Source organism: Cupressus sempervirens, chromosome 6, assembly GCF_028749045.1.
Source record: "Cupressus sempervirens isolate cs-2001-9-10 chromosome 6, ASM2874904v1, whole genome shotgun sequence".
In the NCBI taxonomy this organism is placed as follows: domain Eukaryota; kingdom Viridiplantae; phylum Streptophyta; class Pinopsida; order Cupressales; family Cupressaceae; genus Cupressus; species Cupressus sempervirens.
In genome coordinates, this window is record NC_143123.1 from 665,682,755 (window position 1) to 665,709,918 (window position 27,164).

The window sequence follows — 27,164 nt, forward strand, 5'->3', positions numbered from 1 at the left end:
AGTGTATTTTTCCTTTGAATCATTGCACCTGTGGAAGTGAGGCCGCTGGTCAACTCTTATTAGGTTCGATCCCCGTCCATTTGCTAACCTTCCATTCATAGGAGTAGGAGTAAAATAGTGAGTAGCTGGGTAGTCAAAGCTTAGAGAAGGAAGTTAGAGAAGTTAGTCAAGTATTAGAACACATCCATTCACCTTCCACCACCACTGCATTCCCATCAACATCATCATTGGCAGACACATCCTACATCATCATCACCATCAACATTATCTGCCTCCGCACATTTCACAAACCGAGCCACCATCACCTTCATCTCATCAAAGTCCAAGTCATCCTCAACAATTTGCATAAGGCCAGCTACGCGATTACTAGTGAATCACATCGATAAAACGGTGTAAGGAACATTAGAGTTATACTCATGTCTCATGAGCATTAACTTTTCAAGAGAGGAGTTGCATGTTTGATATCCCATATCGAATGTTCAAATCCTAATATGTTATGTAAGTGATACAAAACTCGCATCAACACAACTTTCAATAACTTTTGCAAATACAAGTGACATCATTTGGAAGTTGTCACTCCCTAATGATGTACATAGGAGGTAGGCCCATTAACATCATAGTCACTCAGAAAGATTTTTGAACTTCCTTTTGAACATCAATTCTCTAAGCTCCTCATTCAAGTTTGCCTTTGAAGAACTATCAGACTCCCTCTTCTTGCAATATCATTCTCAGAAGAAAAAATAAAAGTGCATAACTCTTATAGTATGTATTGAAAATACAAACAAATAAATGTAATTTTAAAGTTATATTTATAAGAAATATATTGCAATAATTTGGTATTCTGAGACTATCTCAGCAATTGTGATTATGCCAAGTTCACTTTGAAAGCGTTTCACATTTATTTCACATTTTGATGAAGATGATAAGAAAAATCGAGAACTCCCTCTTAATCCAATATTTCACACATGTTATGGATATTTTGAAGTTCTTTAATAATAGACATCTCCATGAATCTATAATCGGATTGCTTACTTTGGCAAAAAATGCTTGATGTTTCAATCTATCGGGGCATTAAGATGCTAAGTGACCATAGTTGTCACATCTAAAGCATTGTATTTTGGAGTAATCTATATGTTTCCATTTCCCTTTGAAATTAGGCTTCTTCCTTTTATCAACTTGGGTTGTGAGAGCTTGAACATCACCTCTAGTAAAAGTATCATCTTGAGACATTAACATGCCCTCCTCTTTTATACAATCAACCTTTAGTCGAGCAAGTTGAGGAAGCTTGGAACAAGTGCATACTCCTTGTCTAAAAGTTTTCCATGATGGTGGCAGCCCCTTTAGAGTAATCATGGCTAATTCTCATAGATGTGACCAATCGTAGAAAGTTGGTTCCTTAGTTCTGTTATCCACATGAAATATGAAGTAACAGATTCTCCTTTGTTCATCTTAATGTTGGAGACATTATCATTCAAAGTTAAAATTCTAGTGGTATTGTTTATCTCAAACATTTCTTGAAGTTCTTTAAACATTTCATGTGTTATGTCTAATTTAGAAATAATAGGAAGTAGATGATCCTTAACATCCACAATCAATTTCATGGCTGGTGCAGGAGCACCTTCAATTCCATCCATTGCAAGCACATTAGGAGGATCAAAAACAAAGGGTTGGGGTAGTAGTTGGATCTAGAATCCAATGATAGAAATAATGTCCAAGTTGTAAGACATAGAGACATTAGGTGTGTTATAAACCAAATTGTCTACCTTACTCATTTTATGGGCAATTTCTAAGTAGAAATAGGAAAAGGTAGTTTAGAAGGTTGAATAATGATTGTATTATGATCATAACCTTTCTAAGTTCCTAGGTAGGGTCTAGGATTAAAGTTTAGATGAGTTTAATGACATTAATGTTGTCAATGTTGCATAATGCAACTTTTGTGCAAAAATGCAAGATTTAAATCCCAACATTCACAACCATCTTTATCGGTTGGAACTGATTGGGAGTATTATAAATAAGGTTGAGAAGCCTTTCTCAACACAAAAGAGAAGAATCTAATGTATAATTTGCATTGAAATCAATAAAATCTGTTGTTTTTGTACAAAAACTGTCTGAAAACTTGATTGTACGGAATTGTACAGATGCATGTGAACCTCTGAGGGATTGGAAAAGTTGAGTGAATTTCTTATGAAGGATTTGCAAGTGGTTTGACAACTTCAAGTTAGATTGAATAGGAGAAATCCATTTTTGTGTGCTTGCTGGTCACAGGAAGGCCCTAACTAGGGTTTCGAGAGAAGATCTCTTTTTCCCAAAAATTCCACCATCGGAAAAATATAAGCTTTGGTGGAAAGAAAGGGGGGAGGGTGTACTTTAAGACTTTTTGGGTCTTAGACCAAAAGGCAAAAGATGTGGAGAGTAAATACTAAACCCTTTGGACAGGCATCTACATGTGACTGTCCAATTTTGGGTTCTTGAGGCACAACTTGGCCTAGGGGTGGAGTCGAAACCTAAATCCTTGGATTTAGAAATTTGGACATATTCCTAAAGTCATCCAATAGGTTTGGTTGGAAGATGAATTAACTTCCTAGTACTTGCTTTGTAAAAGTGACCTAATTAGCCTTATTTGGCCTAGGAGAGATTTGTGAACAACTTGAGTTAGGTGATTGGTCAAGGGTCCTAACTTGGTGAGAGTTGTTGATTAATGGATTGAAGTGTCTGAAGGTGATTAAGGCTTTCTGTGGTGGAGTTCCAAGAAGGTTGCCTTCATAAATCCAAGATTTCTCCTTGTAGCCCTATGTGGAGGTTTAAGTGTGTAGATTGATTTTCTAAAGCAAATATTAGGGAGTTTGTGTTTCAAACATTTGGGAATCGCAATTTAGTGTTGAAGAAGACCATATTCCATCCCTGAAACATTTGGTCTTGAGTTTGTGTCTTGTTATGCCTTGAAGAGGTGATCTAGACTTTGAATTGGATCTAGTCTAGGTAGTGTGGGTTTTGGGAACCATTGTGGAGCCTTAGGTTGTATTGGTGGAGAGTGGCGGCTTTGTGCACTTTTAAGTAACACATTTTTTATATAATTTCGGGGTCTCTACTCCAATGGCTCTAGTGTTATCCTTCTCCCACTTATTCAATTCATCACTTCCCTTTGGTGGTTGGTCGCCTTTTCAATAAATTGCTTTCGGTCATTCTCTTTCAGGGTTAACTTCATTTGTAATTTCCACCCTATGTAATTTAGGTCAATGTCGAGTCTATCCTCTACCTTCATACCGCTTACCATTTTGATAGATAAGGAATTAAGAATATTTGAGTGCACTAAATAGATCTGATCAGAATCGTCTCTTAGACTAGCTCTGATACCATATTAAGTTTTCAGATTTATCTGAGAAATATATTCTTACCTTAATCTAGAAAGAAGGAATATATATTCAAATAGATGAAATGGTGAATGCTTGATGATAAACAGAGTAATAAAAGATTTACATTTTCAGCAGACTGAACTGGGTGACTGCGATCACAAATTATATATTCAGCAAACTAATCAAGGTGATTGCAATCCCAATTTGATTGAGTTAATGTAATACACAGAGGCCTAAGACTTGGTCAATCTCAGCAGAAGAATAGCAGATTTGTCCAAGACTGAGAATGCCTGAAAGTTGCAGATATACAGACAACTTATATGTCTTGATGTTGATGCCCAAGCACTGCGGATAGGTAGAAGACTAATCTAGTTATCTGTCAGTACTTTGTTTGCAACGTTCGGTGAGCAAAATATGTATGAAAACAGGGAGTCATGTCCCTGATGGGAGTGATTCCACTGTGGATTCACGTCCCATCATGTCTCGGTGTTAGTTTTACCAACAAAATTTCCTTAAAACATAAACGTTGACCAACTCAGTCGCTAATTCACATAGCCGGTCAAACTAGCATTTTGGTCAATCGGTGTTTAATATGAGATGTATAACATAACACTTTAGTAATATATATATATTGAAAATATTATCATAATATATTACACAAACATATTTATATTTTCAATAATAATATCATCCTGATAGAACTAACACATTAACATGGGAGAGACATGAACTCTCATCACTCTAAGAATCATAATGGACATTAATTGACCGAAGTTCCCAAACCTCCCTTTTAACCAAGGAATGAAATATTAGAGAGGAAGACGGTTTGAACAACCTACAAATAGCACAGTGTAGAATGTTAGAACCTATGCTAGTTTGGAACAAGAAATCAAAGAACTTATATCATTTAGCAAATTTTGTGAAATCCAAAGACAAGAAGTATAAAAAAGGAAAAGGTCAAACCCAAACAAGGATCTTAAACACAAAGTAAACATTCCAAATTTTGATGGATCTAGAAAGGTCACAAAATTAAACATTAAACATTGACCTCACCATTAGTCCCATCACAGAGGAAGATGCACATGAATGGTGGTACCATGAAACCCACACCCAAGGTCATCAAAATGTTTGATAGGAAACATCCCAAGAAGACTTCAAAAGGTTGACTTGTATTAAGCAACAAGGGGCAATCGAAAGTTATATCAATGAGCTCCAAAGAATCTCGGTACAAGTAACAAGAGTAAATGAAGATTGACTTACTTATCTATTTACGGAAGGGTTGAAAGAACCACAAAGAGGATTGGTAAATGCTTCAAAACAAGTATCTCTTGAAGATGCCTTTGACAAAACTTGAAATTAGAAACTTCATCAGCAAACAATAGATCCTCAAGCAACCACACAAGAAATTACATGGTTACATGAAACGCATAAGCATGAATATCCAAAAAGAAAGTAGTTCCACTGCAATGAGAACTTTGAACACGCACATATATGCCAAGATGAGAAAGCTCGAAAACAACAAGAAGAGTTAAGAAAGAAAATTTTATGTTTCCAATGTAAAGAATCATGGGAACCAGAACGTAAGTGCATGAAGAGGGTTCAAGTTCATACAATAAAAGAAATACTTGACCAAAGAAAATAAGATGTGATCAACGGAATCTTCATAACCTTTAATCAACAAACGAAGAGAAAAACCAATGGAGATTCAAGGAAGTTCAACCCTAGATGTAACGACAATCTTTAATTGGTAATGTACTAAGAACATAATTATGTAATCTATAATGTGATTTTTACGAACTGAATCAATTGAAAAAAAAAAGTTGTAATCAAGGGAGAATCGACAAGGCGCCCTATTGTAGTGACAGTTAAGGGAGAAATGCTAAGTGGGCACCCTCTTCCTTCGCAATTAAGGGAGAATGGATAGGGCACCTTATTGCAAATAGATTTTCTATCAAACTTCACAATTAAGAGAGAATCACTAGGGCACCTTATTGTGGTAATAGTTAAGTGACAACTGCTATAAAGGCACCCTATTGCTATGCTATTAAGGACGAATGGCTAGGGCACGCTATTACAAATACATTTCTATGGAGTGTGCACTTAAGGAGAATTGCTAGAGCACCCTATTGCAATACTAATTAAGGGAAAGACAATAAGGGCAACCTACTGCAAATAGCTTTCCTAAGGAGCCTGCAATCAAGGGGAAACCGCTTGGAACCCTATTGTAGTACTAGGTAAGGGAAAGATAACTAAAGGGCACACTAATGCAAGAAGCTTTCCTACAGAATCTACAAAAGGAAGAACCGCTAAGAGACCCTATTGTAGTACTAGTTAAAGGAAAGACACTAAGGGAACCTTTTGTAAGAACCCCTCTAATAGAGGATATGAGACATAAATAGATAAGTAAACCAAGCATTCCAATAAGTAGACCACCTTGTGTGGATGTCTAACACTTGTCACTAAGGCCAAGGTAACCACAATTCTATTGATGGGCTTTGCATGGGATTAGCTTGGGCTAAATTATCATGACTCAATTTTACTTTGAAGTTTATATATATAAATGTGTGTGTAATGATGTTCACTTTGTGGTTGCAAGATTCATGATCGAAAAGATAATTTTGTAAATCAAACGAGCATCTTTTGAGTGTGATTTGTGTCTACTATGTGTCTCCATGCATCAATGTGTATGTTTCGTGTCGACTTCGTGTCTTTACATATTCATGCATATATCTTAAAGGGGTAGACATGTTTAACACTTTCTACCTGAGCCATTCAATACAAGAGAAAGAGGGGCTTCCAAGCATAACTCTCAATATGACCTAGACTTGATTAGAAAAATCCAAGTATGATAAAGGGATGTCAACATTAAACCCAAGTTATACCAAGGAAGTACACAAGCAAGGCCTCTTTCATTCAATGTAATTTGATTAAGGAAATTCAATGTAAATGCAAAATTAGAACTGAAATGGACAAACATGCACTAATCAACAAGGACCTATTTCATCATATCTATTCTACTAAGTTTATTTAGAATACATTTCAGGACTTTGGGATCATTCCAATGGCAACAAGTTGACCTAAAATCATTTCTAGAAAAGAAAAAAATGTTACAAAAATGCTAAGAAAACATGTAATTGCTTGAGGACAAGCAATTTTAGGGAGGGTAGGTTTATGATATCCTCGATTTGAAATAAGATTTAAAAAGGCAATATAATTTCAAAAAATTGCTTCATGCATTATTTATATGAAAATTATATACAATATGCTCATCATATTAATAAAAAAATATACAAGGAATGAGTATACACACACACACACACATATTACATCTCACTATGTAAATAATAGAATATATTCAATTGATCAAAATATTCATATCAACTCAATTAGTAATAATCCATATTTGCAATATTAATTAAAAATAAATAATCCATATAACTAACCAATATTTAAAACTAACAATAACCCTTATTTATATTTCAAACTACTTATTGCCACCCTTTTGGTCAGGGGCCCCCATGAATAAGGAAGCAGTTAGTACTACCATATACACCACCCATCAAATTTATAGGGGTATAGAACATCAGAGGAGATTTAAAAAAAAGCGGCAACGAAAAAAATATAAAAAGACGTCCCTTAGCCACATTTGCATCAAAACTCAATAAAGGAGGTCAAGATTATAAAGGAACTGGAAGCAATTAATAAGACAAAAAAGGAGCAAACAGAAGCCATTTGAAGGCATAAAGGCACTTAATTCAAATGAGGATATAAGACGAGAAAAGGTATTAAGGGGGGAAGTTCAAAATAAGGAAAGGGGATTATAACATTTGAATATCTGAAAAAGTACAAGGAATATTAGTATAAGTTGTCACCTCCCATATTATAGCATAATATATAGAAAGATTCGAATGGGTGTTCGGGAATTCAATAATTAACAAACCTTAATAAGAGAAGGGAGTACTAACAGAAGTGAATAAGGAGACAATTAAAGTGCAAGTAAAAAACAATACCGAGTAAAAATCTATTCTAACCCCTACATTGGGAATTGGAAGTTAATAAGGAGACAATTAAAGTGCAAGTACAAAACAATACGGAGTAAAAATCTATTCTAACCCCTACATTGGGAATTGGAAGTGAATTAAGGGCCCATTTGGTTGCTGGTATTAGACAAGAATTGGCATTTGTAATTCCTAAAAAATTATAATCCTTTCCCGTTTGGATCGTGGATTTGAGGTGGAATTAGAATTCCGTATTCTAAAAACTTTTCAATCCACTGTTTGGGTGTGCAAAACATGAATTAGAATTTCATAAAAATGGCATTTCGTATCCTCAATTATACTACATTTCGTGGATTTCGTCTTCCATCGAAATACTTGGAATTGACGATAAACTCGTTTTAATTCCAATTTTTATTAAAATGGGCATACAATATTTGTTGAAAGTGAGAATTTTTCACATCCGCTAGGAGCTATTTCATTTCCCGCTCGAAAGTATCCGTTGCCATTGTTCGATTTGCTCGACCAGGTATGTGTTTGCGTTTTTTGCGCTAAGGCTTCTACTTCTCCATTTCTCCGTACGATTCATCATTTTCTTCACGTTGCAAAGGTTTACAGCAGAGGTGAGGACGCGAGTTAGTTTGATTGCAATCTTCATCAGCGGGTAGGGCTTTCTCAATGGGTTCCATACCATTTCTTTGCAAACTTGAACCCTTCTTTTCTAGAAACGGTGAGAACTCTGGGTGAGCTGCCATGAATTTATCCTCCTTCCATAGTTGATTTGAATTTCAAATGTCTTTAAACGAAAAAGCGGTTCGATTTAATTGAGCATTACTGTAATGACAATGTTTTCCAACAGCGAGAACTGAGACTGGTTGCAGAGTACGTTAGATGGGCTTTCTTATATATGATTTAAATTTCCTAAATCTTGTTGTGGGCGGAACTATAAAACACACAAAAACTTTCAACCCACGTGTACAATGAGGGGTATGAGACAGCTTTTAGAAACGTCCCAAATTTTCTGATACCCATTCCATACATTTTGTGAGGTTCATTGAGACAGATACTTGCCAAGTTTTTGAGAAGCCTCAATCTTCATTGTCGTCTAAATTGGTGAACCAAACAGGCCCAAATCAAATTCCCAAAACCAAAACCTAGATTTCAAGTTCTAGATCCCAAATCAAGGATTCTGGAGGCCAATTCTGAAATCATATTCCAGCAACCAAACGGACCCTTGTTTAAGTGCAGAAAATCGAAATTGGAAAAAAATAAAATAAAATTCGATATCCCCAATTACCCTCAAATCCAAGATTTGGTCTTCGATCTATAGGTGGGATTGCTCCAATTCCCATTTTAATTCCAATTTGCCAAAAACTTGGATTATATATAAATTGAAATGAAAAAGTTTTACATAATTTGATCACATTTTCCCTCTGCTCAAAGATCACAACACTGAGCTTGTGTTTCCTTCCGCTCAAAATCTCAAGCATTAGCACGTCAGAGCTGTAAAGATCAATGTTGTCCTTTATAGGGTTTAAGATTTGAAGCCTCGTTGCCTTGTATTCCACTGAACATGCCTATAGTTGTGTATGTGTCTGGCAATACCATGCAATGCAGTGATGAGTATTGTTATGTCACTTTGCATGGAGTTGTTTGGTGTCCAGCTCAGGCACAACCACACTGCCTTAAGATGATTTTTCCAGTGTAACAGTTTTATCCAAGTAATTCTACTTATTGTGGTACTTATATATGTCAGAATTGTTGATTCCCTTTGAATATCTCCATTGGATGTAATAGAATTGTTGAAATCCATTGAATTGCTCTAAAGGATGTGACAAAACTGACAACAAATTTTCCTTGCTTTCTAACACACCAGTAACCATGGAAGTTTGGCAATATTTAAGCTTATGATTATAGACAGTAAAATCTGTAGAGTATAATCAGCCAAAATATGTAAGAGTACATGAATGTTTTTATAATTTGTTGTAAACTTGAAAGGTCAAAATTAGTTAGACAGTGAGACTTTAGTCAGCACAAGGCTCATTCGGACACAATAAGGGTAGGAAATTAAGTGTAATATTTGTTCAACTAATGCAAAATGGAACAAAGTGAACGACAGCTATAGATTTGCAAAAATTGTAGGTCTCCCATAGATTCAATAGTTCTGTATATATGTTAGATTTTTGTTTTTGAACCAAACTGTTTCAGAATAACAAAATTTGGAATATCAAATATTTTTGGATTTGAAACAAACTATAATCTGGATTTCAAGTTCCAGAATTTCAAATTCCAATTCCTAAATCATATTCCAGCAACCAAACAGGCCCTAAATCTTCTTCTTGTTGCTTCCTTGTGTTACTCTTGTTGCATGGTTGGACCGATCTCGTTGAGAACCCTTTGTCCTTGTCTACATCATGTTGTTTAGTAACACATGGTAGAGGGGAGAGGAGTTCTTTCCTTTTAGGGCCCGTCTGGTTACAAGCATAGGAATAGGAAATTAGAATGGAAAATTGGAATAGGAATGAGAATGGGGAATGGGAATGGGAAACTAGCAATCTCAGTCCTGTTTGGTTCCCCTAAAATTTAATTAGGGATTTGTTTTAATTTTCAACGATGCTACATCAACCAGCTCGCCTTTGAATTTACAGCATGTTACCAACGAAGTTCGAACCAAGGACCTCGTATACACATCAACAAAGCCAAATCATGAAGAATGCCTCTTTTTCCAGAAGAATCGCAGCGCACAATTAAGCTTGACCTGGAATTTCCTGGCATGCACCTTCCACGTCAATTTCGTAGAGCGTTGAAAACGAAATGTGTGAGATCTGTTCTTGCCCTTGGGAAAATACAGGGGCGTCTTAGTCGGATCAAGATCTCCATGGTGTTCGTACTGCAAAGAAGGCATTTTTTAGGGATCTTCCTCCTTAATGGTCTCCAGATTGAGCACAAGAGAAGGCCTGTAGGGCCTGGCCATCTGACGTGCAAATGAGAGATGCTGGGGGATGAGAGGGTAAACTTGAGCCTCTTTCTCCTGCCAGCTCTTCCTCCTCAAGCTAAATCCTGTGTTTATCCTCCATTTCCCTCCAGATTTGTTCTTCATTTCTCTGAGCAGCAGATTCAGGGGCAGAATGCCAAGAAATTTATTCTATGGGCGGGCAGAGAGAAGAGTTTTAGGGGTACAAGGAAGAATAACAGTGAAATATTCCTATTCTCCATCCCAATAACAGGTATTTTTGGGAATGGATATATCCTCGTTTTGGGGCTAAAATGGGAATACATATTCCTATTCTCCATTCCCATTCTGGGAACCAAACAAAGAATACAAAATGAATTCCAATTTTCCATTCCTAGTCCAACTGTATTCCAGCAACCAAACAGACCCTTAGGGCCCGTTTGGTTACAGGAATAGGAATAGACATTCCGGAATATGTTTTCAGTTCTCCGTTTGGTTGACCAAATTGGAATAGAGAATAGGGTTTCGTATCCCAATTTGACCCCTAAAACAAGCATAAGTCTATGCCAAAAAAACATGTTATTAGAATAAGCCATTCCTATTCTCAATCCTATTATCCCAAATTTAATAATTTTTCAGGTCCGTGAGCGAGCCCATAAGGGCAGGGTCCATGAGCGAATATGTGTGCATTTTGGCAGGATTTTATCAGCAGGGTTTTTTCGGGCTCCACAGCGATTTCACTGCTAATTCCCTCTCGCGCATTCTCCAATCTATCACCAGATCAATTTTATTCGAGACCTAAAATAAAACCATCTCCAAACAAACTCTCCACTTGTTGGGATGAAAGGGAAGGCCGAGAATACAGCTTGAGGCTTTTTGGCTCATGGGTCCAAATTCATTGGCTATGCCAATATCATACAGGACTGCCAGAGACTTGCATTACATATTTGTTTCAGCTGTGGCATTTTTTATTCTCCCCACCAATCTCTTCAACACCACTTGTCTGCTGTTATGGCATACACTGCAAGCAGATGACACAGAGAGATCTCCTCTGCAGGCTGCGTCCATTAATGGAGTCAGCCCCTGCTTCTCCATTCAGTCTCTTTTGCTTTTTAAGCCGCCGCAAAGACGAGGGCTTGATACAAACTCTGATATATCACTAAATCATAGAGAAACCAGATTTGATGGAAGACCCATAAAGCTCATCTGTTTCTGAAAATCTCTGAGGCATGCAATGGCGGAGGCGTTGTCGGGGAGATAAAAGATGGATTCATCTCGGAGTAGCTGAGCAAGGCCAACTCCCAACAAACCTCTCATTGTGTTACTGCACATTTCAAGGTCTTCGGAGGTCTAAATTGAATGACAATTTGATGGGCTCCATTGAATTATAGTAACGTAGTCGAGATTCATAGGGCATTCTGGTTCAGCATTAATGACTGAAAACAGTAACAGCATCACCACGAACACCTCCATTCTCACTGATACTTTCCACAGAGAAGGTTGTTACTGAATTACAGAAGAAACTTAACTGTATTCCAATTCCAATTTCTCTCAACCAAACAGGAGAGTAACATATTCCCAGTCAAATACTAGGCAAACCAAACAAGAATGGGATTACTCCTTCCATTCCCATTCCTCATTTCCATTCCTATTCCACATACGCATTCTAATTTTCTATTCCTATGCTTGCAACCAAACGAGCCCTTGATGATTTTGTTTTGGATGTCTTCTAGAAGTGTAGTAGAATTTTTGGGTTGGATTACATATGTTTTTTAAAGAAAGTCTTTTTGAGGAGTTTTGCTTTTAAGGGATAAGTTTTGTATAGGGTATTCTGATACAAAGAGAGCTCCGAATTTTAGAAAGTAGGCTTTGGTGAAGCCATCATAATGCCCTATATTTAAGTGACAACTAAACATATACCCCATACATTTGCCTAAGATGAGAACAAGATGCACATTAATCCTAGTAATGCTACTGCTACCTTGTAATTCAAAATCACAAATAGGGCATCTCCATAGCCTAGCCATGCCCAACAACGTGCCAATTTTTTCACTTCTATTTTGGTGGCATATTTAAGAGATCCTTAGTTAATACTTCAAATTGCACAAGACATAGAAGCAAACAATATGCAAAAGACAAATAGAAATACAAAAGGTCAGCTATACCATTATGCCAACTTGTAAATAAGCATTTCAACATAGATTATAAATAAATTTGAACTCCCAAAATACTAAACATTTAAGACAATCCTAACAATTGTTGTTATAAAACTCCTAAATTATAAAATAACAAACTAAAACATCATTAAACAATTTCTAAAACCTACAAATAATTTCAATTTACATATATAAAGAACAAATACAAACATTGGTGTAATCATATGAGTGAAAGAGGATGATGAAGGTATGCTAGTTCTACCAAAAAGAACATACAAGCCTTCCTATGTGATGATGATATTGCTTATCCCTTGGATGAACGGTTTATGTGTATGTATAGCTCTACACCTCAATGGCAATTTAACCTTATATTGTTGGAAATAGTTGTACATTTTGCAATTTGCTAGTAGCAGTATGGTTTTTTTTCTTGCTCCCTTCAATCTGGGCCCTGATGTTTGTCAAAGACATAGACAAGCTGACACTATGTATGAGTCTAAAAAACTGGATGTATGTATGGATAGGAAAAGTTGTATTATTTTAATGTGTCTTTTAGTAGTTGGTATGAATCCAGTCCTGTGGGGTTTTAGGCATGCAGTTACAACAAGGTTCATTCCTCAATAAAGGAGCTGAAATCTGTGGGAATTTTCACAGTTTAAGATCCTTTTTTGGCAAAGCACAGATACGTTTCAGATCAAGAAGCAATTATTGCAAGATAAAGTATTGTCAAGTATAACCCTGATTCTCGTAATTTGACTTCTCAGTTTGATAAAGATGCAGATGGATAATTGATTTTTTTTTTTAACTCAATTACTGATCCAGAAGTTACCAAACTCCACACTTGGATAATAAGTCTTTAGCAGCTCTTGGGTGCTTAACCCAAGGTATATCAAGAAAAAAACGTATTTATTGAATATTTGAAGTGAAAAATAAAAAGTTGAAACAATGATCACTGAAGGAGAACACGTAATGTCAAAATCAAAAGGTGGATTTCATAATTTGTATAGCCTAACCTTTGTAGACTTGATATATGCTTTCAGTGGTTCCCCGATGAAGACAATTGAAGTCATTGCCAATCGAACTTGCTGACTGCAATGCCAGAGTAAGTGATCATTTGGATTGAGGGTAGACACTAGATATGCATGTTTGTAGTTATTTTCTGAGAGTTTGGGGTGTGACTGTGGCCTGTTAGCATTTTATGGTCTGCGTTACAAAATTAGATTTTCAAATAAATGTTTTCTTAAAATGACCTTTTGACGTCATGGAGTTTTCAAGGCAGTGAACGGACTTAATAATGTTTCTGCACCATCTCAAGGACTTCCTGGTAACCCCTCAATGTCCAAGGGGAGCATCCCAGAAACGGCCACTCTAGTGACAGAGGCAAGGGAACATTGCTCCATGTCCCCGCTTCCCAGGGACTTCCCAAACCCCCAATGCAAACCCTTTCTTTTTGTTGGGGGTGGGGTAGCCATATGGTGGCATAAGGGCGGACACATTCGTGTGGAACAGAACAGAGGTAAACACAGAATTTCTATCCCTAAATTTAAATAAAAACCCATGAGCATATCTAATCTTCTCTTGCTAGAAATATAGAATACCTGCAAATCCTTTGATCAATAAAAAAGCTATTGAAATTATGGCCTGACAAAGTTTCTTCAAAAGCATTGACGTTAATGATTGTGTGAACGCATAGTTTCGGTTCAAATGTAAGGGTCTTAGCAAAAAAATCAATCAAATTCATGCCTTTCTCTCAAATAAGTAATTATTTTGATTTTTTTTCTAATACCTCAATTGAGTAAATTTAACAACGGAAAGCATACTGATTGCAAGAATCCACATATTCTGGGTAAGATGTCACATTACAAAGAATTATAAACCCAGTTTTAATGAACATGAACAGAAATGCCAGTCGTGTCCATAAGAAATCTCTTTTTGCCTAAACAAATAAGTAATAATTTCAATGTTATTCAATACGTCGAATAATAAGTCATAATGATTACAGTAACTCGCAAATTCTGCATAAGATGCCCAGTAAAAAGAATATCTACCCACACGCTTCAATAACATAACAGAGAATCAACTCAAACTTTATCAAATTTCCACACAAGTAAATACAAAGAATTTGCAGCCCCGGAAAGAAACTCGTTGCGAAATCGAAGAATTTAAAATCCTGGACGTTTCTTCAAAGAAACTCGGGATGGCATTAAAAATTTCTCGAGATAAGAATTGAGCTACCTACCAGTCAAAAGCTGCCAATACATGTTCAATCTAGATCTTCAAGCCTTGCATCTGACATTGACTGATCCCCGCCACTATTATCATTATCATTACCATTCCGCGGCGGCATCGTACTGCCTTGGCCGGAGCTACTCCCGCCGGGGGCAGCGTCTCGAGAGCGCAATGGAAACTGAAACATGAACCTCCGACCGCCACCGCCACCACCACCACCACCACCACCAGTGCCACCAGCTGTATCGCCCTGTCTCGAATTCAAACCCCCACTAGGATTTGACGATTCCTCGTGAGGCATTTCATGGCGGCATACTGGACAAGTGGAGTGCATTTCGAGCCAGGGTAAAATGCAGTCAGGATGGTATATGTGCTTACAGGGCATCTGCCGCGCCTCGGATCCTTCTTCAAAGATATCTTTACAAACGGCGCACTGTCCGGCGTCCGAATTGAGATGCTCTTGCGTTATTTTGATCACCGGCATAGCTTCCACCGCGGCCTTCGACGCCGGCGGGGTACCGTACCGATTCGGATCGTTCTCGGCCAATTGCTGAATGAGCTGCTCCAGGCCGCCGCCTAGATAATAATCACCGATTGTAGCAGGAAACCTCATCCCTCCTCCTCCTCCGCCCCCTCCTCGGCCGCCATGATCAAACACTATCTGTATGCTCCCGCCGCCTGGCATGAACATCGTGTGATTGAAACCAGAGCCTCCTGTAGCCATCGCCGAATCGGGAGCACCAAAGGCAGCACCGATGTGGCGTTCCATCATCCGATTAAAGAAGTCGCCAATTCGTCCATCTCCGATTGTTATGTGCGGATTATCTCCTTCTGCAGCGCTGTTTATTGGTGGGAGCGGAGACGGAAGAGAGCTTTCCATTTCTTCCATGAAACCCCCATGACACTGTGCACATTTGACCTCCTCCTCTGCTCCTGGCAGGGGAGCTACCATTGTATCACACTGATGGCACCAGTATCTTTGCCCTTCTCCCCTGTCCGCCATAATTTCTTTCTCTGGAAATCCCCAAATTCGAACGCTTGCCCAAAAATTTTGATGGTATGATTTCGTTCTCTGGTGTGATATCAGTGTTTTGCTTATCTTGAAGGGCAGCGTGGAGGACGGATAATTATTTTTTTGTTTACGGAAGAGAAAAATGATGCTCTCGCTTTTATTTGCTCGCTTGCTCACAATTCGCTGGCGTGCGATGACTGTTCGATTTCTCTATATGGGAGCGGATTTTAAGCAATATAAAGATTAATATTTAGTGCTTATATTTTATAAATAAAATCTATGTAGAAGATATGGAAAGATAGACGAGTTGGAAAATTGGTAAGAGGAAAGTTGGTATTTCTATTCAATAAACAAAAATAGCAGTTATTGGTAAGAATGATGGTACAAAGATTATTTATAAAAATGTCAATGTGTTCTTGGTTTACTAGGAAGTTGAATAGCTCACAATGAGATCAAATTGAGATCCCCACATGATTTTTATAGTGTGGATGACTCTCAATCTTTGGTTGTACGGTGAAGAGGTGCATCGTGGGTCTCTATCAAGTCCCAAAACCCTCTATCAAATAATAATAATAATATGTAAAATCTAAAACATGTATAAAAGTTTGGGATACAAGATGGGAAACTCATATGGTCTATGTTTGGAAGTATACAATATTAATTATTCATCAAAATTAAACATGGAGTTGATAAAGAACCTCAAGCAATATCAAAATTAATTATTCATCAAAATTAAACATGTAATGCTAGATTAGTATGAACCACTACTCATGAAAATGAAAATGGAGAATTGTGGTAGCAATATCACAATAAATAGATGATACAGTAGCATCCTGGGTGTAAGAGCAATCTTGCATGCTCCAAAAATATTTTCATTTCAGTCTTTTCTATTTTAATAAGGACTAGTAGACATGGTGGTTACTATTTATGGGAACATGCTATCTTTAGTAAGTTTGTCATACGAGTTCAGAATGTTTTGATTTTCTACATGAAGGTTCGTTTTAGAGTTATAAGTCTACCACAAAAATCTCATCACTCTAGCTTAAGTATCGAGGAAGTTATTGCAGATTTTTGGTAGAAAATTTTGTAGAAAAATCTTCAGGCTCGCCATTGGAGGCCTCAGAGTGCCTAGATGAGGTTTGAAAACTCGACAAAAAGGCGCTTGCATCATTTTGAGCTTGTAGATCAAGAGCTGGCATTTTTGAAAAGTGGTTATAATAGCCAATTGGAGCAACAATTCGAGAGTTATGGCCTTCCGAAGTTGGGTTACCCGAAATATCTAAAATAATTGTTAAAGATGTATTTAGCCAACTCGATATGTATTGTTAGGGTCTGTCGGCCCTAGGTATTAAGTTTCATTGTCTAGAACTTTCTCGAGCAGCATAAAATTGTCTATTTAAGAAAGGCTCGACTATTGTCTAGGACAGCTTTGGGTGGTAGTATGCAGCATAGTCTTCCAGATTACTGTAACGAAGGTGTCCATGTGGGTGAACATATTGTACTTGTGAATTCTGTAATTTTGCATTTGCAGCACAAATAAGAAGTCCATATTTTGTTCTCGCATTTCTTGTTATTTCTTTGTCTTCTATTATGGTTTATGGTATTAAGGGGAGCACCCTTCATCAAATGGTATTAGAGCTAGAGTTCTTGAGTGTGCGGATAGATCATCGACTGTGAGGCAGTTTGCACCAAGACCACGGTTTGGGCTAAGCATGTAGACAGATCATCGGTTGTAAGGTAGTTTGCACTAGGGTTTTAGTGGAAGCACAAAAATGCTTCCACGAAGAGAGCATGGCGGGAGAGCTATAGGTGTTACACCTAGGGGTTTTTGAGCCCTCCAAAGACAAATGCAAGCATTGGAAGAACAAATGCATAGAGGAATAAATCTCCCTATAAGAGATGAAAGTGAGGATGGGGAGGAAGTAGAAGAAAATGTTGAAGTAGAGGTAGTTCTAAACCTAGAGGAAGAGAGGCTTTTTAGAATCATCTCCAAGATTGGAAAAGGACCTAAGTTTGAAGTTCACACATTTTTAGGAAATCTTAACCCAGAGGAGCTGATCGATTAGATCAATGAACTGGAGTACTTTGAGTATGAAGATATTGAAGATTTTGATAGGGTCAAGTTTGTGAAGGCAAAACTGAAAGGACATGTGAAGATCTGGTGGCAGGAGGTTTAGTTGGAGCGAAGTAGAAAGGGAAAGGACAAAATCATCAGATGGGAGTGGACGATAGCTAAATTGAAGCAACAATTCATTATGAGCTTGATCTATTAAAGAAGATGCAAGGGTTGAAGCAAGTGGAAAAATCTGTTCAAGAGTATATCGAAGAGTTCTACCGAGTTCTCATTAGAACCAACCATGCAGAAGGTAATAAAGAGAAAGTGGCCTATTATCTTCATGGTTTGAGGCCAAGTATTCAAGATGAGTTGAGTCTGGTTCAAATGAACAGTATTGAGGAGGCAAGCCAATTTTCCCTAAGAGTTGAGGAAAAACTAAGCAAGAAGTTTGACAACAAGAATAGTAGAAGAGGTCGTAGTGGAAGATCTAGTGGGCAATCTTATGGAGGTCATAATGATGATCAAAAGAACAATAATGACGGTGGAAGTAGTAATCAAAACTAGAGGGGAAATAATCATTTCTAAGTTCAAAACAATAGAGATCAAAGGGGAAGAGGCAGAGGACAAGGATCTGGAAGAGGAGGCTTCCATGGGAAATGTTTTCACTGCCAAGAAGAAGGTCATAGAGCATTTGAATGTTCCTAGTGCGAAGGAAGGATAGATCGAAGAACAAAAGGTCAGGCCAGAGTTGCACATGTTGATGAAGATGTCAAGTCATCACATTCTGAAGATGTTGAAAGAGGAGAAGTCCTAGTTAACAAAAGAGTCCTGCTAAGTGGTGAGAATGAACCTGACCAAAGAAGGAGCTTGTTTCGCACAAGGTGCAGATGTGAAAATAAGTGTTGTGATGTGATCATTGGTGGCAGAAGTACTGACAATCTGGTGTCAGAAACAATGGTCACCAAGTTGAAGCTGAAGAGGCAGAAACACCCACGTCCATACCATATTGCTTGGGTGCAAGATGACCACAAGGTCATGGTCAATGAGCAGTGCTCAGTGAAGTTCAAGATTGCAAGCTACCAGGATGAGGTATTATGTGATATTATACCTATGGACATATGTCATATGTTGTTGGTAGGCTGTGGCAATTTGATAGGTATGTTGTACACGATGGGCGAGCAAATACCTACACTCTAACCAAGGATGGAGTGAAACATAAGTTGAAGCCATTAAAAGATAAAGAAGAAAAGGTATGTATTGTTGCCAGAATATGTTTTGTTGATGGAAGAGAGTTTATCAAAGGTATGAAGCATGAGCATATATGTGTTTTGCTATAATTCCAAAAGATAGTAAAAAGAAGTAGAGGAGGTGCCTGTAGAAGTTACAGATATATTGGGAGAGTTTTCTGATATTGTATCAGATAATGTACCTGATGGATTGCCCCCAATGAGGAAGATTAGTCACCAAATGGATTTGGTTTCAGGATCCAATTTGCCAAACAAGGCAATGCACAGTATGACACTAGCAAAAAGTGAAGAGTTGAACAAGCAAGTTCATGAGCTATTGTAGAAGGGGTTGATTCGAGAGAGTTTGAGTCCATGTCCTGTACCAGCCGTATTAGCACCAAAGAAGAATGGAGAATAGAGGATGTGCATCAATTCTTGCACTATCAACAAGATCACAATCAAGTACAGATTTTCATTGCCAAGGATGGATGATATCATGGATTGTTTGAGCGGGGCTAAGTATTTCACAAAGATAGATCTGAAGAGTGGGTACCATTAGATTCATATTAGAGAAGGTGATGAGTGGAAGACTATTTTCAAGACAAGAGGATTGTACGAGTGGTTAGTCATATCGTTTGGGTTGACCCATGCACTAAGCACTTTCATGAGACTCATGAAAGAGGTATTGAAGGAGTTTCTAGGTAAGTTTGTCATTGTTTACCTAGATGATATTTTGGTCTTTAGTAAGACATTGGAGGAGCATTTGATCCATATTTGCAAGGTGTTTGATAAGTTGAGGAAAGAAAAGTTGTTGATAAACTTGAAGAAGGTAGTTTTGTAAACAAGGAGTTGGTGTACCTGGGATCTGTAGTCTTAGCATTGAAGACTATCCTTGAAAGGCCTACTCCAAAGAGTGCGACAGAGGTAAGATCTTTTCAAGGACTAGCTAGTTTTACAGAAAGTTCATAAGAGGTTTTAGCAGTATTTGTGGACCCTTGACTGAAACAATGAGAGGGGATAGAAAATAATTTAAGTGGACTGTAGGAGCAGATAAGAGTTTTAATCTGTTGAAACTAAAAGTTACCAAGCAGCCTGTGTTTAGCACTTCCTGATTTTAACACGGTGTTTCAATTAGACTGTGATGTCAATGGTACTGCAATAGGAGTTGTTTTGAGCCAAGAAGGTAGACTTGTTGCTTATTTTAGTGAGAAATTGAATGATGCAAAAATAAAATATTATGTTTATGATCAGGAATTTTATGCTATAGTTCAAGCATTGAAAAAGTGGAGACACTATCATCTTCCTAAGGAGTTTGTTACTGATCATCAAACTTTGCAATATTTGAATAGTCAAGGAAAATTGAACCAAAGGTATTTAAAGTGGGTTGAGTTTTTATAGAGTTATACATTTGTTTTGAAACACTGTAGTGAGAAGTCTAACAGGGTTGCAAATGCTCTTAGTATAAGACAACTTTTGCTGACAGAAATGTAGATAGAGGTGGTTGAGTTCAAGGAACTCAGTACTTTGTATCTAGATGATCCTAATTTTGGTGAAGCGTGGAAGGCTTGTATAGAACCTGTTACATTTGACAGGACAAAGTGGTTGGATTTCATAATCTAGGATAGTATGTTGTTCAAAGGAAGCTAGTTGTGCATTCCTAGAAGTTCAATGAGAGAGAATCTCATCAAGGAGAAGCATAGTGGAGGATTGGTTGGACATTTTGGCAGAGATAAGACCATTGCTTTAGTTGCTGAGAATTATTATTGGCCACAGTTGCAACAAGATGTGAAGAAGTTTGTATAGAGTTGTAGAGTATGTTAAATGATGAAAGGAGTGATGCAGAAAACGGGGTTGTATTAGCCATTACGTGTACCAGAGAAATCGTGGGAGGATGTCAGCATGGATTTTGTTCTTGGATTACTGAGGACACAATGCGAGCATGATTCTATTTTTGTGGTGGTTGACAGGTTTTCAAAAATGGCACATTTTATTCCTTGCAAAAGGACTAGTGATGTTGTTCATGTGGTAGAGTTATTTTTCAGAGAAGTGGTGAGACTCCATGGTCTTCCAAAGAGTATAATTTCAGATCGAGATGCCAAATTTGTTGGATATTTATAGCATACATTGTGGAAGAAATTGAAGACAGAGTTGAAGTTCAGTTCATCACATCATCCACAAACTGATGGATAGACAAAAGTTGTGAATCGCAGTTTGGGAAACTTGCTGAGATGTTTGGTTGGAGACAAGCCAAAACGATGGGATCTGATTTTACTATAGGTAGAATTTGCATATAATAATTATGTCAATAGGAGTACTAGTAAGTCACCATTCCAAAATGTATATAGGAGTAGTCCCATAAATGCTTCTGAATTGAGGCAGCTGGATAAAGGAGAGATAAGTAGTGTTGAAGTAGAAGAATTTGTTGAATATTTGAAGAACATCCATAAGGAGGTGGGGAAGCACATCATAAAGATGAATACACAGTACAAGGCTAAAGCAGATGTGAAAAGGATGCATAAGGAATTTCAGGTTGGAGATGAAGTCATGGTTTATTTTTTTTAAAAGAGCATTTTCTAATGGGTACATATAATAAGCTGAAGATGAAGAAGTTTGGACCATGCAAGATAGTGAAAAGGCATGATTATGAAAATGCTTATGAAGTGGAGTTACCTACTTAATTGAATATTTCACTAGTATTTAATATTTCAGATTTGATAGAGTATTATAAAGGAGGTGATGGAGATGAAGTTGCAAAAGTGCAGTGGAGTATTCTAGTAGCTAGTTTGGCAACAAAGGAGATTGAGGAGATATTGGACAATCATGTTGGAAAAAGTACCAAGAAAAAAACTTATGAGGAATATATGGTTAAATGAAAAGGAAGGCTAGTAAAGGATTCATCATGGCTAGAAAGGAGGAGGTTAACCATCTTGGTTTTCCTCTGAACACCTGAGACGTGACAGAGTCACTTCTCAAATTACCCCAAGTGTCTGATGCAGGAGCATCCTGGGTGTAAGAGCAATCTTGCATCACCCAAAAATATTTTCATTCTAGCCTTTTCTATTTTAATAAGGACTAGTAGATAAGGTGGTTACTATTTATGGGAACTTGTTATTTTTAGTAAGTTTGTCATACGAGCTCAGAATGTTCTGATTTTCTACATGAAGGTTCATTTTAGAGTTATAAGCCTACCATAAAAATCTCATTGCTCCATCTCAAGTATTGGGGAAGTTATTGCAGATTTTTCGGTGGAAAAATTTATAGAAAAATCTTCAGGTTCACCATTGGAGGCCTTAGATTGCCCAGATGAGGTCCGAAAATTCGATGAAAGGGCACTTGCATTGTTCAAAGTCTATAGATTAGAAGTTGACGTTTTCGAAAAGTGGTTATAATAGCCAATTGAAGCAACGGTTTGAGAGTTAAGACCTTCTGAAGTTGGGCTACCTAAAATATCTAAAATAATTGTCAAAGATGTATTTGGCCGACTCTATATGTATTGTTAGGGTCTGCTGGCGCTAAGTATTAAATTTCATTGTCTAGAACCTTCTCGAGCAGCATAAAATTGTTTATTTAAGAAAGGCCCAAACATTGTCTAGGACAGCTCTAGGTGGTAGTATGTAGCATAGTCTTTCAGATTACTGTAATGAAGGCGGCCATGTGGGTCAACATATTGTACTCGTGAATTCTATAGTTCTGTATTTACAGTGCAAGTAAGAAGCCCATATTTTGTTCTCACATTTGTTGTTGTTTCTTTGTCTTCTATTATGGTTTATAGTATTAAGGGGAGCACCCTTCATCAATAGAAGTGTTCAAATTGATAGGAGAGATTTCTAATATCTTGGTAAATATTATCATGTTTTTAAACTTGTTCTCTTAGGCTATTACTATTCATTCATTAAATCTTAAAAGGTTATTATTATTATTAAATTATTTCTTAATAGATCAATATTAATGTTTACTTGTCTATTTATTTTTATTTCTTTATTTGCTTTACGAGAATTAAAGTGTTTCTAAATTATAAAAACTTTTGGGTCTTATATGTTGGATTTCACCAAGTGCTCTTACATCCTTTTTATTTTTGTTGTAAATTGTGTTTAAAACTTAATCTCTCATTACTAAAAAATAACTGCACCATGAAAAATCATAATATAATATTATTTGAAATCGCTTTAACATTTTATATTTTAATATTTGGAGAGATTTGAATTGAACACCATCTAGTTGCTTAATGGACTTGGGCCAAAGGGGGACCTCGAGGGTAGAGGTGTTGAATGAAAAAATAGAGGCAATGTAAGGACAAGTGATTCATGCATAAGGAGTAGTGGATGGAAGGAGAGTAAAGTGAGGAAAGGTGTGGGTGTATCAGCCAAGAGGTATGAATGATCATAGAGAGAAGATGGGGTGGAGTGAGTAGTCAAGGGAAGAAGAAAATGTGGTGTGGTTGTGCTCAAGGAGACCATGGGCCAATAATGATAAAGGCATGCATAGAACAAAGGAAGTAATATATAGATAGTTGAATTCAGAAGCTATTGCATATGTATATTTTAATATGTTTGTACATTTAATAAGAACATAGTTATGTTTCTTGATGCAATCTAGAGATTAATTAAAATGAAAAGTATTCATTGTTTGGTTCAATGCCTATTTGTTTTGAATTTGTGGGTTTCGAAAGGGGGGATTACCATCTTGATGTTAGCATGAATGTTGATGGTATTCCTTTGGGGGAGTATCCTAAGCATTGTTGGAACATTTGGGAGATTAACATGTTGCATTCATGATTGTGCTTGTCATTGATGTCAACATAATATTATTTCTGTAAAGATTGGCAGAGCAGCAAACAAAGAATGAAGTCGTATAGACTGAGTATTAGTGATGAGGTCAAGTGCAGTTGAGGATATGTTTTATAATATGTCTTGATGATGTGGACAAGTGTGCATACAAAAAGTCAAAGGCATGTGAAATTTATTTGTGATTTACAAAAGACAATTTGCAGACAGGGTACCTAAGAAATGATTTCTAGTGTTCAGATTATATCTCTTAACAAGGATAGAATCGTGATAAGTGAAGTTAGATGGTGACATTAGATAGCCTAATGATGACATCAATGAGTGTGCAAGGTTCGCGGTCACACGTGTGAAAGTTGTGAAGATTGTGAGCCGACAATGTTTTGTGATTTTGAAAAGTTGTAATGAATTGTATTGTCTTAATAAGGTTCTATTATAATTAATTGAGAAAACCTCAAGGCCAACTCAAAGAATTTTTTTGAGGACACGATATAAAGGTGTTGGAATTACAATAGGAAAGGTAAACTTCTAAGGCGGGGGGGTTGAATCAGTAGTTTAAACTTGGACCCATAAAACTTTCACCACACATCCATCTCATACATTCAATGTATAAATTGAAATAACATGCAAAGCATGTATATCTAAAACATGTAAGCAAGTAAACATTCACACACATATGACACCAGATATGATTACCCATAAACCCTCCAAGTGAGAAGGTAAAACTAGGGTGGGGATGACACCCACAGATCTTCACTACTGTAGTAATAAAGTGTATCAAATGAAGGTTACAATGTTTTGATCATGAAACATGATCTACCTTGTGAAAGGTCTGCCCTGGTAAAGGCTTACAAAGACTATTAGGTCTCACCCTGTTAAAGGATTTCAATACCCTGTTAAAAGTGTGCCTTGCTAAAGGACTTTAACCCACAATTAAGTAAGCACCTTGTTAGAGGATTTCAATACAGCCTATTAAGAATACTCTGTTAAGAGATTTTGACTGAAATCACCTATTAAAACGTCTCAGCATTGATCTTGTAGTTAGCACTTGTTTGCTTGATAACATATCACCTCTAAACTAATTTCTTCTTGATCCTTCTTGATTAGATGTCTCTTTGTTGTATACTATATTCTTTCCTCTATTATGCTCTAACTAATTCTACAATGTAGTCTCATATCATAACTCCTTAGCCACCACAAATATTGTATTTGCACATGCAAACTTCTCTATACTATGCTTCAACACCTTACACACACTAGAGAGTTTAGGGTTTATCCTCCTTAAGAAGACTTTGGTGACTTTGGGTTAGGTATGAATCTACGGTTGAGATTCATCTATTTTGTTGCTTAATCCTTCCCATTTTTTGATTGGTTGCATGTAATTGCATTGGGAATCCAACTTAAGATTTGTCCTTATCTCCAAAATATCATAATTCATCCTTAAGTCGGCTCAAAAGTGGTTTACATAGTTGTTTGTGCTATTACAAACAATTATGTCAAAACTGTCTTACTCAACACCTGAAGTCTCTGATGCTCAGCATACACTAATCTTTATATTGTGACTCGGCATCTATATCACTCGACATCCACTTTCTACTCGGCTCCCGTATCACTTGGCATACACTATTTGTTCAACACTTGAATGACTCGACACTCACCATGGACTCGACATGCTCTATAATATACATATTGTGGTCGACATGTACTACTTGTTCGGCATGAACTAAGTAAATAACTTAAGTGTGTTGACACTCACTTATCAAAACCAATCTGAGATCAACAAAAGGATAGTTATTTTCCTTGTGATGAAAGAAGCAAGTGATTGTGAGTAAGTGTGTGATTGTGTGAAAACACAAGTGATATGCGAAGTTGGTAAATGTGAGTAAGCAATCAAAGGGATCAGTGTGATGCAAATTTGAAGATTCGGTATTGAGATTTGAGAAGTATTTGGTGCGGTATTGGCACGGTAAGAGGACAAAAAAAGAGTACAAGTTGTGCAGATTAGTTGCATTTCTATTATTCTAAAAGGAATAATATAGAGGCCAATTGGACAATGAGTTCAATGGTCTTTCACTTGAAGTTGTTTGGAGAGTGGGTCCATCTGCCTTCTACAACTCTTGACATGGTTGAAATCTCCTCACAGGGATTCAAAGTCTCCTAATTGGGACTGATATGTACTGAATGTATTTCATTGGCTTCTAACAGAGTCCATCCTCTTACAATGAACTTTTATAATAGTACAACATTTTGTGGGTACCATCCCCATTGGGGTTTTCCCTAATTAACATATTTGGTTTTCTTGTGTATGTGTATCTTCTTATGGTTGTTGATTATATTGCTCACATGTTCAAGGTTTATCAAGGTTAATAAAATTTATATTTATCTGATAACTGATCTACCCCCTCCTTTTTGTTGTCTTTGTGGACTTTACTTTCTAACACTTGCTTCAAATGGTATCAGAGCAAGAGATCTTGATAGTGTTAGATAGATCATCGAACATGAGACGACCCACACGAGGACTTGCTAGTGAAGAGAGGATTTGTGTAAACCAATCTCTAACTAACAATGATTAAAATGAACAATGCAAATAACATATGGAAATCTAATCCATCCCAACCACGAGCAAGGAAATCACAAAACATTCAACCATCATATAAAGAGAACTCTTCTTCAAGTTAAAAATGCATGTTAGATAAAAACTAAATGAAACCAAATACCTTCATAAAATGCTTAACTCCCTTATCCTCCTATCTTCCAAGATCTTGTATGGATGGAATGTAGGTGCTGTCAATTTTGTAGTACGGAGCACAATAGGTTATGGAGGGTGGAGATGGTTGATTAATCGAGTGTGATGGTAGATGTAACAAAGCTATGACAATATATTATAATATGAATGGTAATGCACTATCAAAGATAACGAGGACACAAGATAGTTCAAGATCATAACAACCTAAGATCTTGAAGATCTCTTAAGATAATGAAGTTGCTAGATAGTGTGATAAGTTAAAATGACCAAAACAAGGAGAAGATGTATTTATAACCTTGTGAAAACTAGATGTTGAGATTAAGAATTGCTAGGAGATTAAAAAGGAAATTGAATAGTAGGTAGAGTTTTGTTAGGAGTCAATGAGACTCGGAGGCAATGGGAAATGAGTGGTTGGGATTAAGTGGCAGGTAAGAAAGGGGTTGAATTTAGCCACAAGATGTCAATAAAGAAAAATGCAACAAGTGACACAAAGTAAAAATTTAGGAGTTTATCCATGTGATTGTTGGTGATTGGTGAAAATGAAAAGAAGATGATGTAGAGATTTATAAAATAAGCAAAAGTGTTTCTTCCAAAAATGGTAGAATTAAGAAATGGAAAATGGATTAATTAAATAAATAGGCCTTTATTTCATTTTTAAGA

General features: G+C 36.9%; 1 protein-coding gene across 5 annotated transcripts in view; it reads right to left on the bottom strand.

The window, feature by feature from the left end:
• Positions 1–15,824, bottom strand: part of LOC149553948 (E3 ubiquitin-protein ligase RING1-like) — a 38,084-nt gene extending 22,260 nt beyond the window's left edge. For all 5 annotated transcript variants that reach the window (XM_089789282.1, XM_089789285.1, XM_089789283.1 and 2 more), the window contains exon 1: positions 14,694–15,824. In XM_089789282.1, coding sequence (XP_089645408.1) covers positions 14,718–15,686 — 969 coding nt within the window. In that variant the 5' untranslated portion in view covers positions 15,687–15,824 and the 3' untranslated portion in view covers positions 14,694–14,717. The remainder of the gene's footprint in view (positions 1–14,693) is intronic.
• Between the last annotated feature and the right edge of the window lie 11,340 nt (positions 15,825–27,164).